This window comes from Aythya marila (assembly GCF_965140915.1).
Source record: "Aythya marila genome assembly, chromosome: 1".
Classification (NCBI taxonomy): Eukaryota; Metazoa; Chordata; class Aves; order Anseriformes; family Anatidae; genus Aythya; species Aythya marila.
Window position 1 is genome coordinate 207,435,084 of NC_139042.1, and position 21,246 is coordinate 207,456,329.

The 21,246-nt window shown below is 44.3% G+C and overlaps 1 protein-coding gene across 1 annotated transcript; it reads left to right on the forward strand.

The window, feature by feature from the left end:
- Positions 1-1,967: 1,967 nt before the first annotated feature.
- Positions 1,968-7,053, forward strand: LOC309880180 (guanylyl cyclase-activating protein 1-like; the record flags this gene model as incomplete). Its single annotated transcript, XM_082764773.1, has 4 exons — positions 1,968-2,165; positions 4,300-4,449; positions 5,813-5,903; positions 6,926-7,053. 4 exons carry the CDS (start codon positions 1,968-1,970, stop codon positions 7,051-7,053), a joined length of 567 nt encoding a protein of 188 aa, XP_082620899.1.
- Positions 7,054-21,246: the final 14,193 nt, after the last annotated feature.

Sequence of the window (21,246 nt, forward strand, 5' to 3'; positions counted from 1 at the left end):
TCCACCGTGGTCTCCTCCACGGGCTGCAGCGTGGAACCCTGCTCCACCGTGGTACTCCATGGGCTGCAGGGGGACATCCTGCTTCACCATGGTCCTCACCACAGGCTGCAGGGGACTTCTGCTCCGGTGCCTGGAGCACCTCTCCCCCTCCTTCTTCACTGACCTTGGCACCTGCAAGGCCGTTCCTCACTCCTTTCACTCTCCCAGCTGCTGTGTGGCACAGTGTTTTTTTTTTTCCCTGTCTTAAATATGCTCTCACAGAGGCGCAAAACAACATTGCTTATTGGCTCAGCTCTGGAAAACAGTGGGACCCTTCCCAAACATGGGGCAGCTTCTAGATCCTTCTCACAGAAACCACCCCAATGGCCCCCTGCTACCAAAACCTTGCCACGTAAACCCACTACACTGAGAAAGTGAATTTATGTACTACTTACATTGTTATACGATGCTAGCCATAAAAGATAAGTACATGGATTGTTTAGTACTGTTAATTGTTTCATCATCTAAAATTACTTCTCTGTGTTTTATTAAAAAGTCTTTATGTTTGAGGGGTTGTTTGTTAGGAAATTACACTATAAAAATAAACTATTACTGTGTTTTAACAGAAACCAGTTTTTGAGGAAAAAACTTGGAATTCCAACCATTCCTAAGTAAAGCAGGTAATTGTCTCTGATTCTTCTGTGCTATTGTTCGGAGCTGTCAGATCTCCTGTCCTGATAGAAGTGAGGCTGCTACAGCTCCATGCTCCTAGGCCCAACTGAGTGCTCTGGCTGCCAGAGCACTCTGCTTGTTCGTGTTGAGGCTGCTGTCAGTTAGCACTCCCAGATCCCTGAATGTTTAATTAGAAGACAAGAGTCTTCCAGCATCCCTAGAACTCTAGAGTTTAATAAGAAGTCAGGAAAGACTGTGCTGATCTGGTGCAGGGCATGCATACTAAACAGCAATGTTTACATTCAACCAGCCCCTTTAGTCCATTTTCCTTCTATTTTGCCATGCTTGTTCCTTCCCAGACCATCTAGACCCATCCCTTTCCCTACCCTTGGTTCCTCCCCTAACCATCTCATAGTCTTGTGCAATCCCCCCAGTGTGCTTGCCATGCAACCCACAATGTTTTCTATGCCCCTGTGCAGTAACTCTCCAGTCAGCAAGGTACTCTGACAATTGACTCATGGTGATGGGTGTCACCTTCAGGCTGATGGGACTGATGGGTCCTCTATGACAGCCTTAGGAGAAGCTGAGGCAGGGGCTTATTTTCTCTTATTAGGTTAATGGGGTTCCCTCCCTATTATTGTCTCTTTTTTCTCCTTCTTGTTTGTGCAGTTGAGTCTTTTATGGGTTGATTGCCGCTCTGTAGTGTTTCTGGGGCTAGCCAGATCAGGAGATTATTTTGGTTCCCTCACCTGCTGTTGTTCTTCTGTGCCCCTTCATGTGTGTGGAGATGATTTTTTTTTCCCACATAGCCTAATTCTTATGAGGAGACATTTATGTGAATTGTTTTGGTCCTATAGTCTAAATTATTCAAGTTCTCTAGCTGAGAAGACTCTCAAATTCACTTAGAGGAGCAGATCTTCACATCAAATCCCCCATCTTGTAGCTTTTTCCTCTCATCTTCATGTATACTTATATTAATGTTAAAAATAGGGTAGTGTACAAAACCAGTATAGCTCCTGATGTATCTGCTTAACCTTCTCACCCCTTCTGATTTGTCTCCTGAAATAGCAGTGATTTACTAGATTATCTCACACCTTCTTTCCATTCTAAGAAGACTGTTTGTATCATTGAAACTTTCAGGTTTGTAAATCAGCATTTAAGAAGATTAACATTTATAATTGGCTTGGGGAAGGTTAGATCTTTACTTATCTAAGTCTAATGTTGAATGTGGAAAGGAGCAAACGGGCATTGCTGTGAGAGCTACAGGACGAAGAGGATCATTCCTATAACATCCATTCTTCTGAACACACGTACATATGGGGAACAATAGCAGCTCCACAGTGGATGATCTGCAGGCTGTTGAGATCCACCACTGGTACAAAAAGTTCATGACGGAGTGTCCTTCTGGACAGCTGACAGAGCATGAATTTAAACAGTTCTTTGGGCTTCGAGGGCTGGATCCACAGGCCAATGAATACATTGAGCAGATGTTTCGCACATTTGATATGAATAAGGTGAGTTACATAGCAAGAAAATGAAATACCTTGTACTGATTAAAGTAAACCGAGTCTTGCAAATTTTGGGAGTCCCTGTATTTTTTTTATTTTTTCAAAACTGCTGAGGGATGTCAATGTAAAGTAGCAGAATGTAAGGGGCAAGTTAACATGTATAGATAATGGCATAGATAACAACCATAGATAATAGCACCTCATTATCTAACTGCCTTGTTCAAGTTCACCTTTGAATTTTAAGAATTCCTTATAGTGTTTTAATTGGTTTGGCCTTGTTTGACTAGCAAAATGCTAATGGAAAGAGATGATGCTGAAATCTAGAGCTTTTAAAGCCTTTTATTATTCTTCAAAAATATGCATGTTAGATAGTAGAGACTACATGATTCAAAGACAATAGAAATCTTTATAACATTTGTAGAGGAAGTAATTTCTGAGTGACCTCTGGCTGTCTCATGTAAAAAACAGTAGCTCCCATAATGTCTTTAATCATTAAATGCCCCTCATTTTTGCCTGTTTTTTTTTTTTTTTTTTTTTTTTTTTTTTTTTTTTTATCTGTATATACTTCATCCTGTGCTTGCAGGCCTGCAATCTCAATGGCAGATAAATTTGCTCATACAGCAACACGGGAAAATTCAGCTCTGCTCCTTGTTCCAACATTCTGAAATAGCCCAAATCAAGGAGGAACTGGGTGCTGAGACATGTGAAACAGGTGGTAAATCTCAGGGTAAATTTTGAAGAAGGAAAGGCTGGGGACTGAGAAAGGAATGGCAGTTTGGACAATATAAGAAAGCATATGGAGTTAAGGAATGCTAAAGAATATTGCAAAATTACTACAGAAAGGTAAGAGAGGAGCAGCTAGACTCCATTAGGATTGCTGAGATATTGTGGTGGATGTAATGACTGCAAGTGACTGCAGACATCAAATAATATTCTTTCTCATTCTAATGTTCTCTGTGCTCAGGATAGTGATGAGAAGCAGTTTTATAAACTAAACCAACACGTTTACAGTTCTTGCACAAGCTTTTCCCTTTACCTCTGTCATTTCTTGAGAAGTTTAAGGATTTGAATATTTGTTCAAAAATTTTGCACTGTTCAAAGTTCCTCATGAGCTCCAAGTTATGCACTGAACAATGTTTTAATAAAAGTTTCAAATTCAAATGAGATCATATTAAGTTAAAGAGCTATCATCTGAAGAAAATGATTTCAAGAGGAATGAAATAAGAGTGTGACAACCAGTGGCGATGGACCTAAATCAGTTAATCTTAGCTTGTTAAAAGCCATTTAATCTAACTTCATTTTATAATCAATGTCAAGGAACAAAAGCACCCAGGGGAAGAGCCACCCTGCAGTAATACAGATATCGACACTGGATGAAATCACCTACCTGGACATTCAGATTCTGAGAACTTTTCTGAGGGCAAAGAATAAAAATTTTCAACTGAGCTATTTTGTAAATTACAATTATCCTCTCCTTCCCATATTGAAAGTTGGTTATCTGTGCTTTCTGTTATTTTGCTCAATGAAGTTATGAAAAATTCATGTAATGGGAATATGGCAATGATCCTGAATGAATATTCTAAAATATTGTGGTCCTTGCTGTAAAACAGTAGTGCTCGGCTAGTCTACCTACATTTGCATTTTACATATATTTACGTGTATTCCAGAAAGGCATCTGACTTTGCCTAAATACCTCAGTAAATAAAAGTTTCATTTTTTTCCTTTGCAATGTGTTGAAGTAGTTACTCAGAATCACTGAGGAACATATGCACTTTATTTTTTTCTGTCTTAACTAATATAAATTTTAGTCAGTGTAAAATCTAGGGATTACGAACCCTTACTGTAAAAAGAGCACTGGCCACAAGGAATGACATGTTCTGTCTGCAATTGGTGATGACAGATTATCCTAGACATGTAATAGATCAGAAGTACAGGAATCCAGATGTTTAGGACATCTTAAAGGCGACCAGAAAATAAGTGTGTGTACATATACTTGTTCTAAAGCTTGTACATACATATGCGTTTCTGTGACATTTGTTTTTCTCTTTTAGCTGTAAATCTACACAGGAATAAGGTAAAGCAGCTCCAGAGACACAACTCCCCCTTTTCCTGTCACAAGTTGGTTTTTGTTTTGCCACAGGATGGATATATTGACTTCATGGAATATGTGGCTGCCCTCAGCCTTGTTCTCCGTGGAAAGATGGAACAGAAATTGCGGTGGTATTTCAAACTGTATGATGTAGATGGCAATGGCTGCATTGATCGACATGAATTGCTCAACATCATTAAGGTGAGTCTCCAGCGGTCCCTCCCCTCCCCTCCCCTCCCCTCCCCTCCCCTCCCCTCCCCTCCCCTCCCCTCCTCAAGAGAAGTTCCACCACACAAGTAGGACTTCTGACATTCCTCACATGGATGATCATGGTTGACATCTGCTATAAAAGCATTTTTTTAGCAGATTTCCCTACAATCTCATAGTCCAATAAGCAGACTTAGCAGTCTTCTTTACCACAATAGCATATATTACTGCATAGCATCATAGAATGTCTTGGTTTGGAAGGGACTTTAAAGATCATCAAATTTCAACCCCCCTGCCATGGCCAGGGACACCTTCCACCAGACCAGATTGCTCAAAGGCCCATCCAACCTGGACATAAATACTTCCAGAGGCAGGGCATCCACAGCCTCTCTGGGCAACCTCTCTTACTGCCCTCATAGTAAAGAATTTCAGAATGTCAAATGCAAAGAATGTTTGACAGTGTTTATTGAGCTTAGTGCACCATAGGGTACTAGAAGGTGGATTAGCAAAAGAACAAGGCGTGTAAGGAAGTTAAATTGTGTCTTTGTATCATGTTTAACTACAGAGGAATCTAGGAAGATTCACACATAAAATAGAGTATTTTCATGCTTTTTCTCAATCAATTAATGTGTGGAATACTTCAAAAATGCATAGCATTCGCAATGATACTAGATAATATGAACTGTTAGCAAGATTTTCTGTGTGGAGCACGAAATCCCAAAGGGCTGCGAGTGATCTTTTTATATCCAGTGCTTCACAGATAGATTTGAATGTTTTGCTTTTAACCTGTCAGATTCTGAAGGGGTAATTTATTCCATCTTCACTTCACACCTGAAAAATGATAATCTAGTTTTAGATTTGGCATGGTTCGGCTGCAGTGGATGCATTGAAACGGGCATCTGTAGAGAGACATTCATGATATCCATCTAATAGTTCTCAGTACAGAGTAAATTGGTCTCCAGAAATGTGTCTATCAATATTCTTCTTTTGTTTAGAGGTAGCACAGATGGTCATCTTATATCTGTGAATATAGATGGCTTAAGTTAGGTATGTCTGGGTAAGTGGCCGTGATCCTGATTCTGCCATATCTGCAGTACCTAAGCTCTACCTAAGCAGATTTAGGGCAGTCCTCTGGTTTTAACTGCTCATTACATGCTCCAGAAGCACTCTTCTTTCGTACCCTTCAGTGCAAACCATAAGGCCAAATGATTTCTGCTGTGTTTTTCCTATGATTATGGCATGGAAAGGTACCATGCATGACTACCTTGTTCTGAATCTATGCCGACAGGCTGCAGTGAAGTAGTCTATTGTTCTGGGAGTCAATAGGCAGCTTCCCATTCTTGCTTTTTTCTTTTAGGCTATTCGGGCTATCAATGGTGGTGACCATGAAACTAGTGCAGAAGAGTTCACCAACAGAGTCTTCAACAAAATTGATGTGAACGGAGATGGTGAGAATGCTATGTCTGTCATCCTAATTAGATAGTCTCAGTGCTAAAGAGAGAGATCCATGTTTTCTTTCTTGAACTTTATGGTTCTTCATTTTATATTTGCTTGTTACATTAATCCAGTTTTCATGAATTTTGCTAAGACACTTTTCTCCTTGAATCATACATAATCACTACTATAGAATTTGTTCCCTGGTACTAATTCTTAGCTACATTTTCTCCACAATAGTTTTGTAGGGTTTGTTTTTTCTTTCCTTTTTGTACGTTTCTATGTAACTTATGTCAGAGGTAGAAGTGGGCTGGGCTATCAGGTGTTCCCAGCTGCTCCTAACTCTTTCAGCAACAGGAGAAGGAAGAACTGGAATTTAATGTTGAAGTTCTGAATTCCTTCACTGAGACTGTTACAGGCTGTACAGCAAGTCCTTTAAGTGCTATGGACCAGTCAGCCAAAAGATACTCAGTGGCACTGTAATCGTTGCATTTCCCTGAGAGGTACTTCTTTCCTTGCTACTTCATGTGCTTATCTTATCATATGCTCTTGTTATTCCAGAAGAATTCTGCTGAGCTGCTTCCCTTAACAAGGTCTTATTGGTCTAGGACAGAAAACCTATTTCTGACTGGCACAATTTCCTACTGTCACTTCACTTTTTCATGAAAAACAGCAATTATGGGACAGGTTTAGCAGTATGACAGGTTACACCAAAAAGAAGTAGACTAATCCAGCCTTATAAATAGGAATCTATGACCCTGTTCCTTAGCCATAGACTTCTTGTATTTCTTGTAATGTATAAAATTATTCCCTTGAATGTACAAAATATTTCCCTTGGAAGGGAAAAACGTGAGAGTTGGAGTTCCTGGATATTGGCTAAGTTTCAAATAAAATTAAAATGACTCTCAGGCCTCTTGGTGCTTGAGAACAGTGTATGTATACCACATTGTCCCTAATGTCAGATTACTGTACTTTTTTTTACTGTTCAAATGTGGATTGGCATGATTCTGAGGTCTTCTGTTTGTGCCTGACACAGGTGAACTTTCTCTGGATGAATTTGTGGAAGGAGCAAGGAAAGATGAGGAGTTCATGGAGGTTATGATGAAAAGTTTGGATCTGTCACACATTGTGGCCATGATCAACAACCGTCGGCATAGTGTATAAATCAATCTGGGAGAAAATGGTGTGCCAATGGACTGAAGAGTGTACACACACCAGGAAGGACAGAAGTTTTTAAAAAACAAACAAAATTTCCATAAGCATACATATGGAAGTAGGAACAGAAAGAAACTGTTATATGTGTGTACCTGAGTCCATGTTCTTGGACAAGTGTTGAAACTTAGACACACATATGCAGGGGTGGTTCAGAAAAACTGGGTCTGTGTAGCAGTATTCAACTTGACTTCCTAGACACTAAAGGGCAAGTTTCAAGACACAAATTACTTCCTTCTGTGCCCCAGATTGTCACTTTGCAATGGACTAAAGGTAATCCTAAATTTGCAAAGAGCACTGGGAGAAAGAAGTGATGGGCTGTGAAAAATATCAGATGTATACAAAACAAGAGCTACAAATTGTTATCAATGGAAAGAACTGTCAATACATTGTAACATCCCCTGTTCTTGTCATGATATTAGATCATAAACACCAGCAGGCTTGTCTGTTCCAGATGTGCTCATATTTGGTAGTCTCTGATAGCCTTGGTAGCTTTATTTATAAGAGCTTGACAGCTGGAAGAAACATCAGTCTTTAAGGCTCATAATGACTATTCTGTTCCCAGCTGCACTGTCAGTAATGCTGCCATTTGCAGCTTTTTTTGATAAAAGTACTCTTTACCAAACTAGTCAATCGTTTAGGAGCAACTTCAGTAATCAGAGAAAACATGCCAGTCGTGTTCTCAAAGAAAAAGAATTACCTGAGATATCAGATCATTTTTTGCATTCCTTGTAATTCCTACTACTCTTCTCTCATACAACTGAATAAATGAAGTATGTGAAGATGATCCTAACTATTGTTGCTTCACACATCCTTATTGGTCTTTTTTTTTTTTTATTCTTGGGGAGAAAATCTGAGAAGCAAAAGGCAACTCAGTAAGGTGACTTGTGAATTCTGCTGTTCATGCAATTGTTGAAGTTCATACTATAGATCAGTGTTGCCACGAATGACTATGTGTCTTTGTAGATGATGGGATGAGTAATGTAGCATGGATAGAAGCTGAGCCATGTAGCATGGATAGAAACTGAGCCAACTGTTTCCTGTTCACTAATGTTAGGTAAGGTCAGAATCAGAGGCTCCTTTGAATCTGGAGAGAGAGATAGAAGGTAAGAGAATGCAGGAAAAGTTCAGCAGAGTGCCTATGCCACAGTTGTTTATGCGATTCCTGTGCAGAAGGAAGAAGTTGCAGATCTATAACAAGAAGACTTTAGACATTAGGAGGGGGATTAATCTTGCTTATATTTTAGCTTCCGTGATGTACCGATATATACGGAGCAAAGTGTCTAATCTTTCATCTAAGTCAAGGAAGATTTAGTCAGTATTGTCACTAGAGCTTGAGAGTGTGACTGATCATTTTTAGCCTATGTGCCAATATTTTGCCAAGGGGGCTCACACTCTGGGTCCCAGTGGCATGTACCCATCTGCAGTCTTAGAGCTGCTGAGAAGAATCACAACCTGCATATTGGCAAACATCGTTCAGTTGTCCAGAGGATTATTATGAACATATGCTGTTGGATTCTGCTGTCTCTTTGTACTAAGAAAGACAGACTTTAAAAAAAAAAAAAAAAAAAAAAGAAAAAAAAAGAAAAAAAAAAGCACCTCTATTAAACATGTCCTGTACCTGTTACAATTACTCGCTCTATTGTACCTTTGTCACTTAGCTACATGTAAAACTGCATTTTTAGTATCATCTGACATACAGAAAAAAAAAATCTAATTTTAGTTCTTAGGAAAGAAAAGAATTTTTGTAAGTTTATTTGTAATAGATACAAAAAAATGTCCAATATGTTATCATTACACTCAGCTGCAGACATGCACTGTGTTCTCAATTTCTCGGTTTTTATGTCCTTCTGTTACTGGATGATTTCACTTATTTTTGGCTTTGCAGCAAGCATGTTTTTTTGTGAGACCATGCTGACAGTGTATGTGCCTTTGTCAGAACCTACAGGGAAGAAAACTGAGGGTGTGGGAAAGAGGAAATCTCTGTAAAGGGGACGATGGTTGTTTTCTAACCTATTTGGCTTTCTTTGTATATAAAGGATTAAAAAAAAAAAAAAAAACAACCAAACAACCAAACAAAAAAACCCACAACAATAAATCTATCTTGGAACTGTTACCTTTGTTAGAAAAATAGAATCACAGAATCGCAGAATCACAAAATCACAGAAGGTTAGGGATTGAAAGGGACCTTGAAAAGGTCATCTAGTCCAATCCCCCTGCCAGAGCAGGAATACCTAGATCAGGTCACACAGGAATGCATCCAGATGGGTTTTGAATGTCTCCGGAGAAAGAGACTCCACAACTTCTCTGGGCAGCCTGTTCCAGTGTTCTGTCACCCTCACTGAGAAGAAGTTTCTTCTCTTATTTAAGTGGAACTGCCTATGTTCCAGCTTGAACCCATTGCCTCTTGTCTTATCATTGCATATCACTGAGAAGAGCTTGGATCCATTCTTCTGACACTCACCTTTATGTATTTATAAACATTGATGATGTCACCCCTCAGCCTCCTCTTCTCCAATCTAGAGACCCAGTTCCCTCAGCCTTTCCTCGTAAGGGAGATGCTTCACACCCTTAATCATCCTTGTGGCTCTGCGCTGGATTCTCTCAAGCAGTTCCCTGTACTTCTTGAACTGAGGGGCCCAGAACTGGACACAATATTCTAGATGTGGTCTCAGCAGGGCACAGTAGAGGGGGAGAAGAACTTCCCTCGACCTACTAACCATAGCCCTTCTGATACACCGCAGGAAGCCATTGGCCTTCTTGGCCACAATGGTGCGTGCTGGCTCGTGGTCATCCTGCTGTCCACCAGGACCCCCAGGTCCCTTTCCCCTAACGTCAATCCTTAACTTATACTGATATCTGGGGTTGTTCTTGCCCAGATGCAGGACTCTACACTTGCCCTTGTTGTATTTCATTAAATTTCTCCTTGCCCACTTTTCCAGCCTGTCTAGGTCTCGCTGGATGGCAGTGCAACCTTCTGGTGTGTCGGCCACTCCTCCCAGTTTAGTGTCATCAGCAAACTTGCTGACAGTGAACTCTATTCCCTCATCCAAGTTGTTGATGAATATATTGAATAGTACTTGTTCCCATACTGACCCTTGAGGGACTCCACTAGATACAGGCCTACAACTAGACTCTATTCTACTGACCACAACTCTCTGTTTTCTTTCCGTCAGCCAGTTCACAGTCCACCTCACTACCCGATTGTCCAGACCATGCTTCCTCAGTTTAGGTGAGAGAATGCTATGGGAGGCAGCATCAAATGCTTCACTGAAATCAAGATAGACCACACCCATTGCTTTACCATCATCTATCCACCTGGTTATGTCTTCATAAAACGCTCTCAGGTTGGTTAAGTATGACTTCCCCTTGGTGAAGTCATGTTGACTGCCCATAATGACCCTCTATCCTTGATATGTCTAAAGACAGTGCCAAGGATAAGTTATTCCATCACCTTTCCAGGGATAGAAGTGAGGCTGACTGGTCTATAGTTACCTGAGTCCTCCTTCTTGCCCTTTTTGAAGACTGAAAAGAGTGACATTTGCTTTTCTCCAGTACTCAGGAACCTCTCCCGTTCCCTATGACTTACCAAAGATGATGGAGAGTGGCCTAACAATGACTTCTGCCAGCTCCCTCAGCAACCACAGGTGCATCCTATCAGGACCACAGATTTATGGAAGCCCAGATTACTTAATTGGTCCTCATCAACCAAGGCAAACTCCTCCTTTATCCTGGCTACCTCTGGGGACTCAGGGGTTTGGGGCTCCTTAGGAAAGCCTCCAGCAGTATAGACAGAGACAAAGAAGCACTGGACTTTGCCCAACAGTTCCCTGTTTAACCATGCAGGTCTCCTGGCTCCCTTTCTTGACTTCCTACGGGTTGGGATGCTCTGATCTTGAGCTCGGAAGAAGCAGTCCGAGATGGATGGCTGGGCCCAAAGAGTTGTGGTGAATGGAGTCAAATTCAGTTGGAGGCCAGTCACTAGTGGCGTTCCCCAGGGCTCCATACTGGCGCCAGTCCTCTTTAATATCTTTATTGATGTTCTGGATGAGGGATTGAGTGCACCCTCAGTAAGTTTACAGATGACACCAAGTTAGGTGCGTGTGTCGATCTGCTCGAGGGTAGGAAGGCTCTGCAGGAGGATCTGGATAGACTGGACCGATGGGCTGAGGTCAACTGTATGAATTTGAACAAGGCAAAGTACCAGGTCCTGCACCTGGGGCGCAATAACCCCAAGCAGAGCTACAGGCTGGGAGAGGAGTGGTTGGAAAGCTGCCTGGCGGAGAAGGACCTGGGAGTATTGGTTGATAGTCAGATGAATATGAGCCAGCAGTGTGCTCAGGTGGCCAAGAAGGCCAACAGCATCCTGGCTTGCATAAGAAGCAGTGTGGCCAGCAGGTCTAGGGAAGTGATTGTCCCCCTGTACTCGGCTCTGGTGAGGCCGCACCTCGAGTACTGTGTTCAGTTTTGGGCCCCTCGCTACAAGAAGGACATCGAGGTGCTTGAGCGGGTGCAGAGAAGGGCGACGAAGCTGGTGAGGGGCCTGGAGAACAAGTCCTACGAGGAGCGGCTGAGGGAGCTGGGCTTGTTCAGCCTGGAGAAGAGGAGGCTCAGGGGCGACCTTATCGCTCTCTATGGGTACCTCAAGGGAGGCTGTAGCGAGGTGGGGGTTGGTCTGTTCTCCCACGTGCCTGGTGACAGGACGAGGGGGAATGGGTTTAAGTTGAGCCAGGGGAGTTTTAGGCTAGATGTTAGGAAGAACTTCTTCACTGAAAGGGTTGTGAGGCATTGGAACAGGCTGCCCAGGGAAGTGGTGGAGTCACCATCCTTGGAAGTCTTCAAAAGACGTTTAGATGTAGAGCTTAGGGATATGGTTTAGTGGAGGGCTGTTAGCGTTAGGTTGGAGGTTGGACTCGATGACCTTGAGGTCTCTTCCAACCTAGAAAATTCTGTGATTCTGTGATTCTGTTTGGTTTCTAGGAGTGTGTGGCATTCTTCCTGTGCTATGCGACTGATTGTTGGGCAGGAACATTCCAGCTCGTGTGTCTTAAACAATGTAGCCTGTGTAGTGTGTGTTGTGTGGTGCGGGCAGAGTTTGCTGCGGTGCTGTGAGTGAAGAATCTCAGAGCTGGTGAGCAGATGAAGTAACAGAGCTGGGAAGAGAGAGGTATTGCAGCAGGTACACTGTGGCTGTGAGGCGTCTCTGAGTGTGCTTTTTTCTTGTCTCTGCAGGTGCTTCATGCAGTCGTGGACAGGGAAGGCAAATCCCCGTGTCATGCAGCAGTGAGGGAAGGTGAGTGCTGTAAACCTGGTCATTCCTTATCTGCAGTGAAGGGAAGATGCTCAGGTGTTTCCCTGTGAGGGTCCGAGGTGAGGCTGTTTGGGATAGAGGAGCAGTGTGACAGGTGGTTGCTTGCTAGCACAGTGGTTGTTTTGTCCTTTTGAGTTCCCAGGTGGTGTGGATGATGCTGGCCGCTCCTTTTGAGCTTGGACCTAATTTGCAGGTACAGAGGCAAGTGGATTGCTGTTTTGAAAGGATAAAACTAAAGATGGGGTCGCTTATGTTGTTGAGGGATGGGTGCTACTGCAGTCAGCTGAATGTTTATCTTCTGCCTGTGTTTTCCTTTGTTCAGGCTGAAATGCAGTGTGCAGTGCAGGACGTCACGACCCGAGCTGCCTCTGCAGTGACTCTGGAGCATGATGAACAGAGGTAGCTGTTATTTTTGGGGTCTTGTTGTCACTGCAGTTATTTTCCTACATCCAATAGAGTATAATTCCAGTTTGCCTTTTAGAGGTGCTATAAGTGGTAAAGAGAACAGGTGGAAGCATCTGCCATGTGGGGCAGGAAGGTGGCTGAGGTACAGGAGGGGATGAGAGTAACTGTCCTAAGGGTGCTGTGGCTTTTGCTGCTGCGGTTGCTTTCTCTCCTGTTTATCAGGTGCCACAGACAATTTGGGCTGAGATAGCCTTTAGAAGACGAGGAAAGCATGTATCTGAAATGCTGTGTGGTTCCTGAGAAAGGTGTTGTAGAGAAGAAAAGCTTTCAATATTGAAAGGTGAAGCAAAAGCATGGGGATTGTTGCTTCTAGAAACACCCCAGGTCTCTTGTCTGCACTCTGCATGCTGTTGTGCTAAGCCATATAAATAAGTAAATAAACCACAGCTGCTGCTCCTCCTCTTCCTACTTTCTTGTGCTTTGCCCCTGCACTTTCCCAGGTGATTGGCTCTGGTTTCCAGTTGGGGCCTAATGGTAACTGAGTCGCAGGCATCCCATCAGAGAGCTCATTCTGCCTGGGCTGCTCTTTGGGGTAAGTGCTTTGTTTTTCCTTCAGTCAGTTGCAGGGTTCTTTAGGTGGGTCAGAGTCTATGGACTGATGCGTTTTCAAGTAGAAACCGGTACGCATATCTTTTTGAGGTGGCAACTGGTAGGATCTGTCATAGTAAAGCAATCTAAGTAGTAGGTGCCTGTATTGCACGCAGCTCTTCCTCAGGTGAGTAGTTATTACAGCAGTTTTACGGATAGTATGGCGATGTTATTTTGTGTTTGCTTTGTGTTTCTGGGTCCCTTATGATTTTTGCAGAATTACAGGGCTTTTTGTGAGTCTTTGCCTATATGTCAAATCTTATCAAAGTCACAACCTTGGTGGCAAAGTGATGGAGCAGGGTTTAGGAGAAATGCATCATCGAAGCTCCCTGTGTGAGCGTGTATCTGAAAATGGCAGCATTGGGCATATAAGCGGTGGTCTTTCTCAGGGTTAGGGGCGGTTTGTTATATTTCTGGAGCTTTTGCCTGTGTGTTTGCTGTCTGTTGAGTCGTTAGACCATAAAGCCTTCTAGGCTTTATGTGCATGGAATTCACATATTTGAGGTATGTTTATGAGGGGTTGCCAGGTACGTTGTTTTTGGGAAACCGTGGGGTACGGTTTCTTGACCGCGTAAGTGCAGTACTGCCAAGAGACTGAGCAGGGTCACCTTCTTCATCACTGAAGAATAAGTCTGTTCGGGCACATTTTAGCGCGGCGCCGCCCGGGCACATTTCTCAGTTGGAGCTACTGAGCAGGTGAGTTAAAGGAACCGGGAACAGGGAGGTATTGCACAATGATATGTTGCATTAGTAGTAGTGAGCGTTGTGCAGGACGTGGGTATTAGCTCTGGCATGCTAGTGAATGCTGGTTCTCTGTTTTTGCAAGTGATGATGAACCTGCTTGACGTAATTCCATTTGAAAAAGTTCTAGTTACTTGACTGGTCGTGTTGTCCTTTGAATATTAAAAGCTGCAGCAAAAGCATGAGGATTGTTGCTTCTAGAAACACCCCAGGTCTCTTGTCTGTTCTCTGCATGTTGTTCAGGTAAAGCAGATTTAAAAAAAAAAAAAAAAAGAAAAGAAAACCTGCTGCTCCTGCTCTGCTCCTACTTTCTTGTGCTTTGTCCCTCCCCTTTACAATGTGATTGGGTTTGGGTGCGGGGCAGGGCCAAATGGTATATGAGCCCCAGGCATGGCATCAGAGAGCTCCTTCTGCCTGGGCTGCTCTTTGGGGTAAGTGTTTTGTTTTCCTTCAGTCAGTTGCAGGGTTCTCTAGGCAGGCTGGAGTCTATGGATTTCTGGATTTCTAAGTCCTTGGAATTCATTTAGTAGAAGGATATTTAGTAGAGGTTGCTGGCTTACTGTTCTTTGGGATGGTGGGATACGCTTCTGTTTTTGAGCTATAATTTAATATTTAGATGTATAAACCTACTTGTGTAATTTTCCAGAGGACTAAAACCAGCTTCATTTCATGCTACATGTGGCTTGGCAGTGTAGATGCAGCATTACCAAGAGCCTGAGCAGGGTTGTATCAGAGTCTGCTCTTTCCTCTGCAAAGGGTATGTCTGTGATTACCCCTGCAGGGGCTGCTGTGCGTGCACGTCTTTTTGGCACTTATGGATCTCAGATGTTTTTTTTTGGTTTTTTTTGGTTTTTTTGTGTGTATGTTCTAAGGTTTTCGTTTTTTGATGGGCAAATAGTGTGTGTGCTGAGCGTGGTTGGCAGGAGGAGGTGGGGAGCTGCTCAGGACTGGTAGGTTTGGTTTCTCAGAGTGTGCGGCAGCCTTCCTATGCGACGCGACTGATTATTGGGTGGGAATGTTCCAGTTTGTGTGTCTTAGCCATTGTAGCTTGTGTAGTGTGTGTTGTGTGGCCCAGGCAGAGTTTGCTGTGGTGCTGTGAGTGAAGAATCTGAGTTAGAGCTGGTGAGCAGCTGAAGTACAGGAGCTGTGAAGAGAGAGGTATTGCAGCAGGTATGCTGTGGCTGTGAGGTACCTCAGAGTGTGCGTTTCTCTTGTCTCTATATGTGCTTTGTGCAGCTGTGGACAGGGAAGGGAAATCCTCATGTAACGAAGCTCTGTGGGAAGGTTTGTGTTGTCAGCCTGGTCATCCCTTATCTGAAGCAAAGGGAAGACGCTCAGGTGTTTCCCTGTGAGGGTCCGAGGTGAGGCTGTTTGGGATAGAGGAGCAGAGTGGCAGGTGGTTGCTTGCAAGCACAGTGGTCATTTTGTCCTTTTGTTTTCCCTGGTGGTGTGGGTGATGCTGGCCGCTCCTTTCAAGCTTGGACCTAATTTGCAGGTACAGAGGCAAGTGGCCTGCTGTTTTGAAAGGTTAAAACTAAAGTTGGGACCCTTTTGTTGTTGAGGGATGGGTGCTACTGCTGTCAGCTGAATGTTTATCTTCTGCCTGTCTTTATCCTTTGTTGAGGCTGAAATGCAGTGTGCAGTGCACAGTGCAGGATGCCTTGACCCGAGCTGCCTCTGCAGTGACTCTGGTGCGTGATGAGCAGAGGTAACTGTTGTTTTTGGGACGCGGTTGTCACTGCAGTTATTTTCCTACATCCAATAGAGTAAAATTCCAGTTTGCCTTTTAGAGGTGCTATAAGTGGGTAAAGGGAACAGATGGAAGCATGTGCCACGTGGGGCAGGTAAGTGGCTGAGGTACAGGAGGGGATGAGAGTATGTGATTTTTTTTCTGGGGATGAAATGGACTCAATTTTGTTGGTGTATAATGTGTTCTGCTCCTAGATTTTTCTTTCAATGTGAAGAAAAGTTTGAGCTAATTCCAGGTAAGAAAGTTCCAGTTACTTGCTGGGTCGTATTGTCCTTTTAATATTCAAAGCTACAGCAAAAGCGTGGGGATTGTTGCTTCTAGAAACACCCCAGTTTTCTTGTCTGCACTCTGCATGCCGTTGAGCTAAAGCAGACTAAAAAATAAATAAATACAGGAAACACACACACAAAAAACAACAATAAAAAAAAACAAACACCATTGGCTGACTTGTTGTGAACGCAACGATCATTTAATCCCTTTGTTTTCCCAGGTGGTGTGGATGACACTGGCTGCACTGTTGGAGCTTGGACTCGGAGAGGAACAGGTGAGCACAATCGTATGTTGCATCAGTAGTGGTCAGCATTGTGGAGAAGGTGAGCAATGGGGCCGGCGTCCTAGTGAATGCTGGTACTCTGTTTTTGCAGCTGATGATGAGCCTGGCAATTGACTAAGATGACAATCAGTGCCTGTGCGTTTCTTGAGGCGGAGGGAATTTACCATTCAGCAATCTGAGAGCTAAGCTGGGGGGCACCTGGTATTTGCATATCTGGGGTGGCTAATGGGAGCTGGGAGTCAGAGCAGCATGGAGCCAGCTGGCTGCCTAGACTTGGTGCCACGGTGAGGGTGGTTCAGGCTGGGTCATGTTCAGGCTGCTTGTGGCTGGGTCACCAGGCTAATAGAAGCAGCGGGATTATTTTGTAGCGTGAGTGCGTGCGCCAGGCAGGACAGTTTCCTTCTGTTTGTCTGCCTTGTGGTGTTGCTTCTGCAGTGTCTGTTCTGTGCTTCTCGGGTCTTGATATCCTCCTAGCTTTTTACACTGGACTGACCAGACAGGCGACTTGGTAGCGGTGCTGAAGGGCCTCAGTGCTTGTTTTGTCGTCATGACTCTGATCTGAGCACTTCTTGTGTTGCAGTCACTGCTTAAAGAGCAGGTCTGTTTCAGGTCTTGTGCATCGTATTTGGTTTGAGATCGCGTCTGTTTCCATCCTCACTCTTGCAGAAGTCATCTGGGCCGCATCAGGAGCTCTTGCTTGGGAATTGATTTCCTAAGCTTTGTCTTATGGGGTTTTCAGTCCCCATCCTTCTGGTCTCTTGTCTTGAAGGCAGGCTTTTTAGGCCTCCATCATCCCAGTTCTGGCAGTTGCTTCCAGTCGCGTGTCGTGACATTTGAGTCTCTCCTAGGGTCTGGTGCAGAGCACGTGTTCTGACTTGCTGTTGCCATAGGGCTTCCCTCCGGGGGTCACTTTTTCTTGCGCCTTGTGTTGTGTGTTTTGTTTGTAGTGTTTGTGGCGTGGCTGTGTGTGTATGTGTTTGGTCTGGAGCTGTCCTGCCTGGCAGTTAGTGATGACAGCTAACGTGGCAGTGCATGGGTGTACTAATACATTGTCTGGACTGTTTAGGCAAAGTCATCTGGTCTGCCTCTGGGCACGTGCTGAAGGGCAGCTGTCACAGTATATCTGTTTGCGCACAACTGCTTGTTTACCTCTATTCATTTAATAAATTGTAAAATTTAATTGCAATCCAATTTGGGACCCAGTCATGTATGACAACTGGGGGCTTGTCCAGGAGGGCTTTGGTTCCTGAATTCTTATTTGATCTAGGAGAGGCGCCCCACCTTTTGGTGGCTGCTGTTCAAGTCAGGTCGGGACTAATGGCGTCTTGAACCTGAATAAAGGTAAGCAAAGGTTTTGATTTTTTTTCAGCTCCCTTGCTGGCTGCAGCACTATATTTTGCCCGTAATTCTGCGTGTGAAGATCTGAATGAAGACAATGGAGTCATAAGCATTTAAAGCGTATACTGTTCTGTTGGGTGGGTTTCGGTTGCCTGTGTGTGTAAGAGTGTGACTGAGACGGAATTCAGTTCCAAAGCGATTGTGGAGGTCTTCTAACCACGGTTCCAATCTCCCACGAGGGACTTGGCCAGTGAAGGACCAAAGGGATTCCTATAGGATTTGTGGGTGGGTGATAGATCTTAAATCCTCTGTAAGACACTCTTATTAAGATAACCAAGGGCTGTGGGAATTGCCACAGTAACATTCCTAGATGGGTCAGACAAAATCGAAGACCAGGGACCAGAAGAAAGGGAGCAAATTACCAGACATACCACCAGAAAGTCCATTAGGAATAATGGTTAGAAATTGGAATGAGAGGGGCCCCAGAAAAGGAAAAAGTAAATAAAAAACGGTCCAGTATTGTGTGATGGAATGGCCAAAGGAGCCTTTAAGACCACATGTCTTTCAGCCTGCTTTTGGATCCTTTGAAGACTGTATTTGTCAGGCCTTAAATACACATGTTAATTCGAGGGAACCTTTTTGCCGGGAAGAAAGTGATTATGTAGGATTATGGATCAGGAGGACTTCATGTCCTTTTCCAGCCTCAATATTTACACTAAAAGCAGGTAAGAAATTTGAAGAAGAAGAAGAAGAAGAAGAACAGGAAAAAGAAAAAGATAATAAACGGGAGCCGTTGGATAACCTACTATCTCCATATCCTAACAATTCACCTCCGGTGGCTGTGGTATCTCCAGCAGTACCACCGTTGCCCCAGCTTTCAACACCATCAGCACCTGAATGAGACTGACCACCGGCTGCATGCACGAGAAGTAGGACTGCCGTATCTGAGAGAGCTCCTCTATATCCCTTAAGGGAGGTAACTGGTGTGTAACTGGGTTGGAGTTTTAACAGGGTTTTAATGGTTTCAGGGTTAGCGTGTTAGGGTTTTAGAGTTTTTTTTTTGGAATGGAGTGTTGCTATGTTTTTTAGGGTTAGGGTCCTAGGGTTTTGTTTTTGGTCAGTTACTTAGGGTTAGTGTGTTAAGATCTTTTTTTTTTTTTTTTTTTTTTTTTCAGGTTAGGTTCTCCAGGGTTAGGGTTTTGAGCGTCCTAGTTTTTTGGGTTAGGGCTTTGGGTTTTAAGCATCCTAATTTTTGGGTTAGGGTTTTGTGTGTCTTCATGTTTTCAGTTTGTGCTTAGAGCGTCCTAAAGTTTAGGGTTTTGGTTTGTGTTTTGAGCGTCCTAATGTTTAGAGTTAGGGTTTTGAGCATCCTACTGTTTTGGGGTTAGGGCTTCAAGCGTTCTAATTTTGTTGTTTAGGGCTTTGAGAATCCTAATTTTTTGGGTTTGGGTTTTGAGCGTCTTAAGTGTTTGGGTTAGGGCTTTTAGGCATAGTACTTCAGGGGTTTAGCGTGGTAAATAGGTTGGGTTATGCCTGTAGGGGTTTCGAAGTTTTTTAGTGTTAGGGCTTGAGGCTTTTTTGAAAGGCCGGTAAGCGCTTGGTTTACAGTGAGTGCCGGTAAATGTATTTCTCGAACTCTCGGCCTGTGATTGGTCAAGCCAGCTGCCTGGGGAATGCTGGTAGGCGTAGTTTTCCGGCACTGGGCTTCCGGGAGGCCATGCTTGTTGCATGGCCTGTTTTATCCAAGGGTTGACTGGTGGTGCCCAATATATGCGCCCGGCGGTGCATCTCGTAATCCCATTTTTGTTCTTAAATGTTTGGAGCGTGACAAGGAGGAAGGTGGCGGCATTATCTAAGTGACAGTTTAGAAGTTTGGATATATTTGCTGTGGTGTTCGGTCGGTTTCCCAGGTATCGGGGGAGAGGGGCTGACCGATTATCAAAGAGGCAGAACGGAGAGAGTCACGTCTGCGGTGGTTTGGGCTTGAGCCCTTGGGAATTTGGTTAGAAGGGGGAGAGCGAATTTATTTAGGCCTCAATACCTTTTCAAACCCCCATATTGATGGATCCGTAGGAGTGATTCCTTGTTTTGTGTGAGCTTGCTAACAAAGTGCATGAGAAAAACTGGCACTCGGCTTGAATTTCGGTCCTGCTGAAATGTAAATTTTGTGGAAAAGGTGGTATTGTTTGTCTAGAAGACGGAGGGCTGAGTGCTTCAGGTGTCCTCCAGAAGTCCTGTGGATTTCTCATTGGAACGGGGCTCATCAATCATCTGAAATAGTAACGTTTGTACGTGGACAGAAGAGTTGAATCCCAGAGAACTGGGACATTTGGGAAGAAGATTAGGAAAAGAGAGTAAAAACCTGTCGCTGGACCCCCAGTCACTGGAGCCCCAGGTGTGGCTAATGAGGGTGGGTAGTGATCTGGGCAGCCCCTCCTCATAAAAGGGCTGCACCTGGGCAGGGGAGGCAGCTGCGGGGCTGGTGGAGGAGGAAGGCGATGAGGGGGCTGTAGTTGCAGTTTGTCTGCCTTGCGGCCCCTCTGCTGCTTGGGGCAGCCAAGCTGGGTCCGGAAAGGTCTTTAGAGAAACCTCGGAGCACGGTGAGCTTACTGAGCGTTGCTGGGACCGTGGCAAGGAAGAAGGTGCGTGCAAGCAGGAGTTCCTGGGATCGTGGAAGTCCTGGGCAGCAGGGCTGCCTGTGTGCTGAGGCTGGGTGGGGGAGGACTCGCCGAAAGCTGGGGTGGGCGGGTGGGCGCGCGCAGGCACAGCGAGCCCCGTATGCGAGGAAAGCCCCGCACGTCCGTGCACGTGCTGTCATTCTTCGTGAATCTGAGCGACTCTTCCTGTAACGCCCTTGAGTCGACACACGGCAACTGCAGACGACATGCAGCATTATACAGCAACTAACATTGTACGACCCAAAGGACTGCCTGTTCTCACCCCAGATGCCCTTGAGGGTTTTCACACTGCCCCATACTTCTGCATCAGCTGCCAAGCGCACCCACGTCCTTGAGCAAAAGCAGCCCCATGGACGGCTTTGCCTTTGCCTGAGGCAGGCATAAGTCAGACCGTCTTCACCAGTATGGCTTTTTTTTTTTTTTTTTTTTTTTTTTTTTTTAATATGCACTGCAAGGACTTTATCCCTTTCTCCGTGTGTAGGAGTTTTCATTGGGCAGGGCTAGCTCGATTGGCAGACTAACCAGGTGGCTGTTGCTACATGTGCATCCTACCTGGGCAGCCTGCTCTAAGGAACCTGCTTTGGCAGGGGGGTTGGACCCGATGATATTTCGAGGTCCCTTCCAAGCCCTACAATTCTGTGATCTGTGGTGGCTTTACCTTTCTAGGCAGCTGACGAACTCCACCGCAACAGCTCTCTCACTCCCCTTCCTCAGAAGAGGA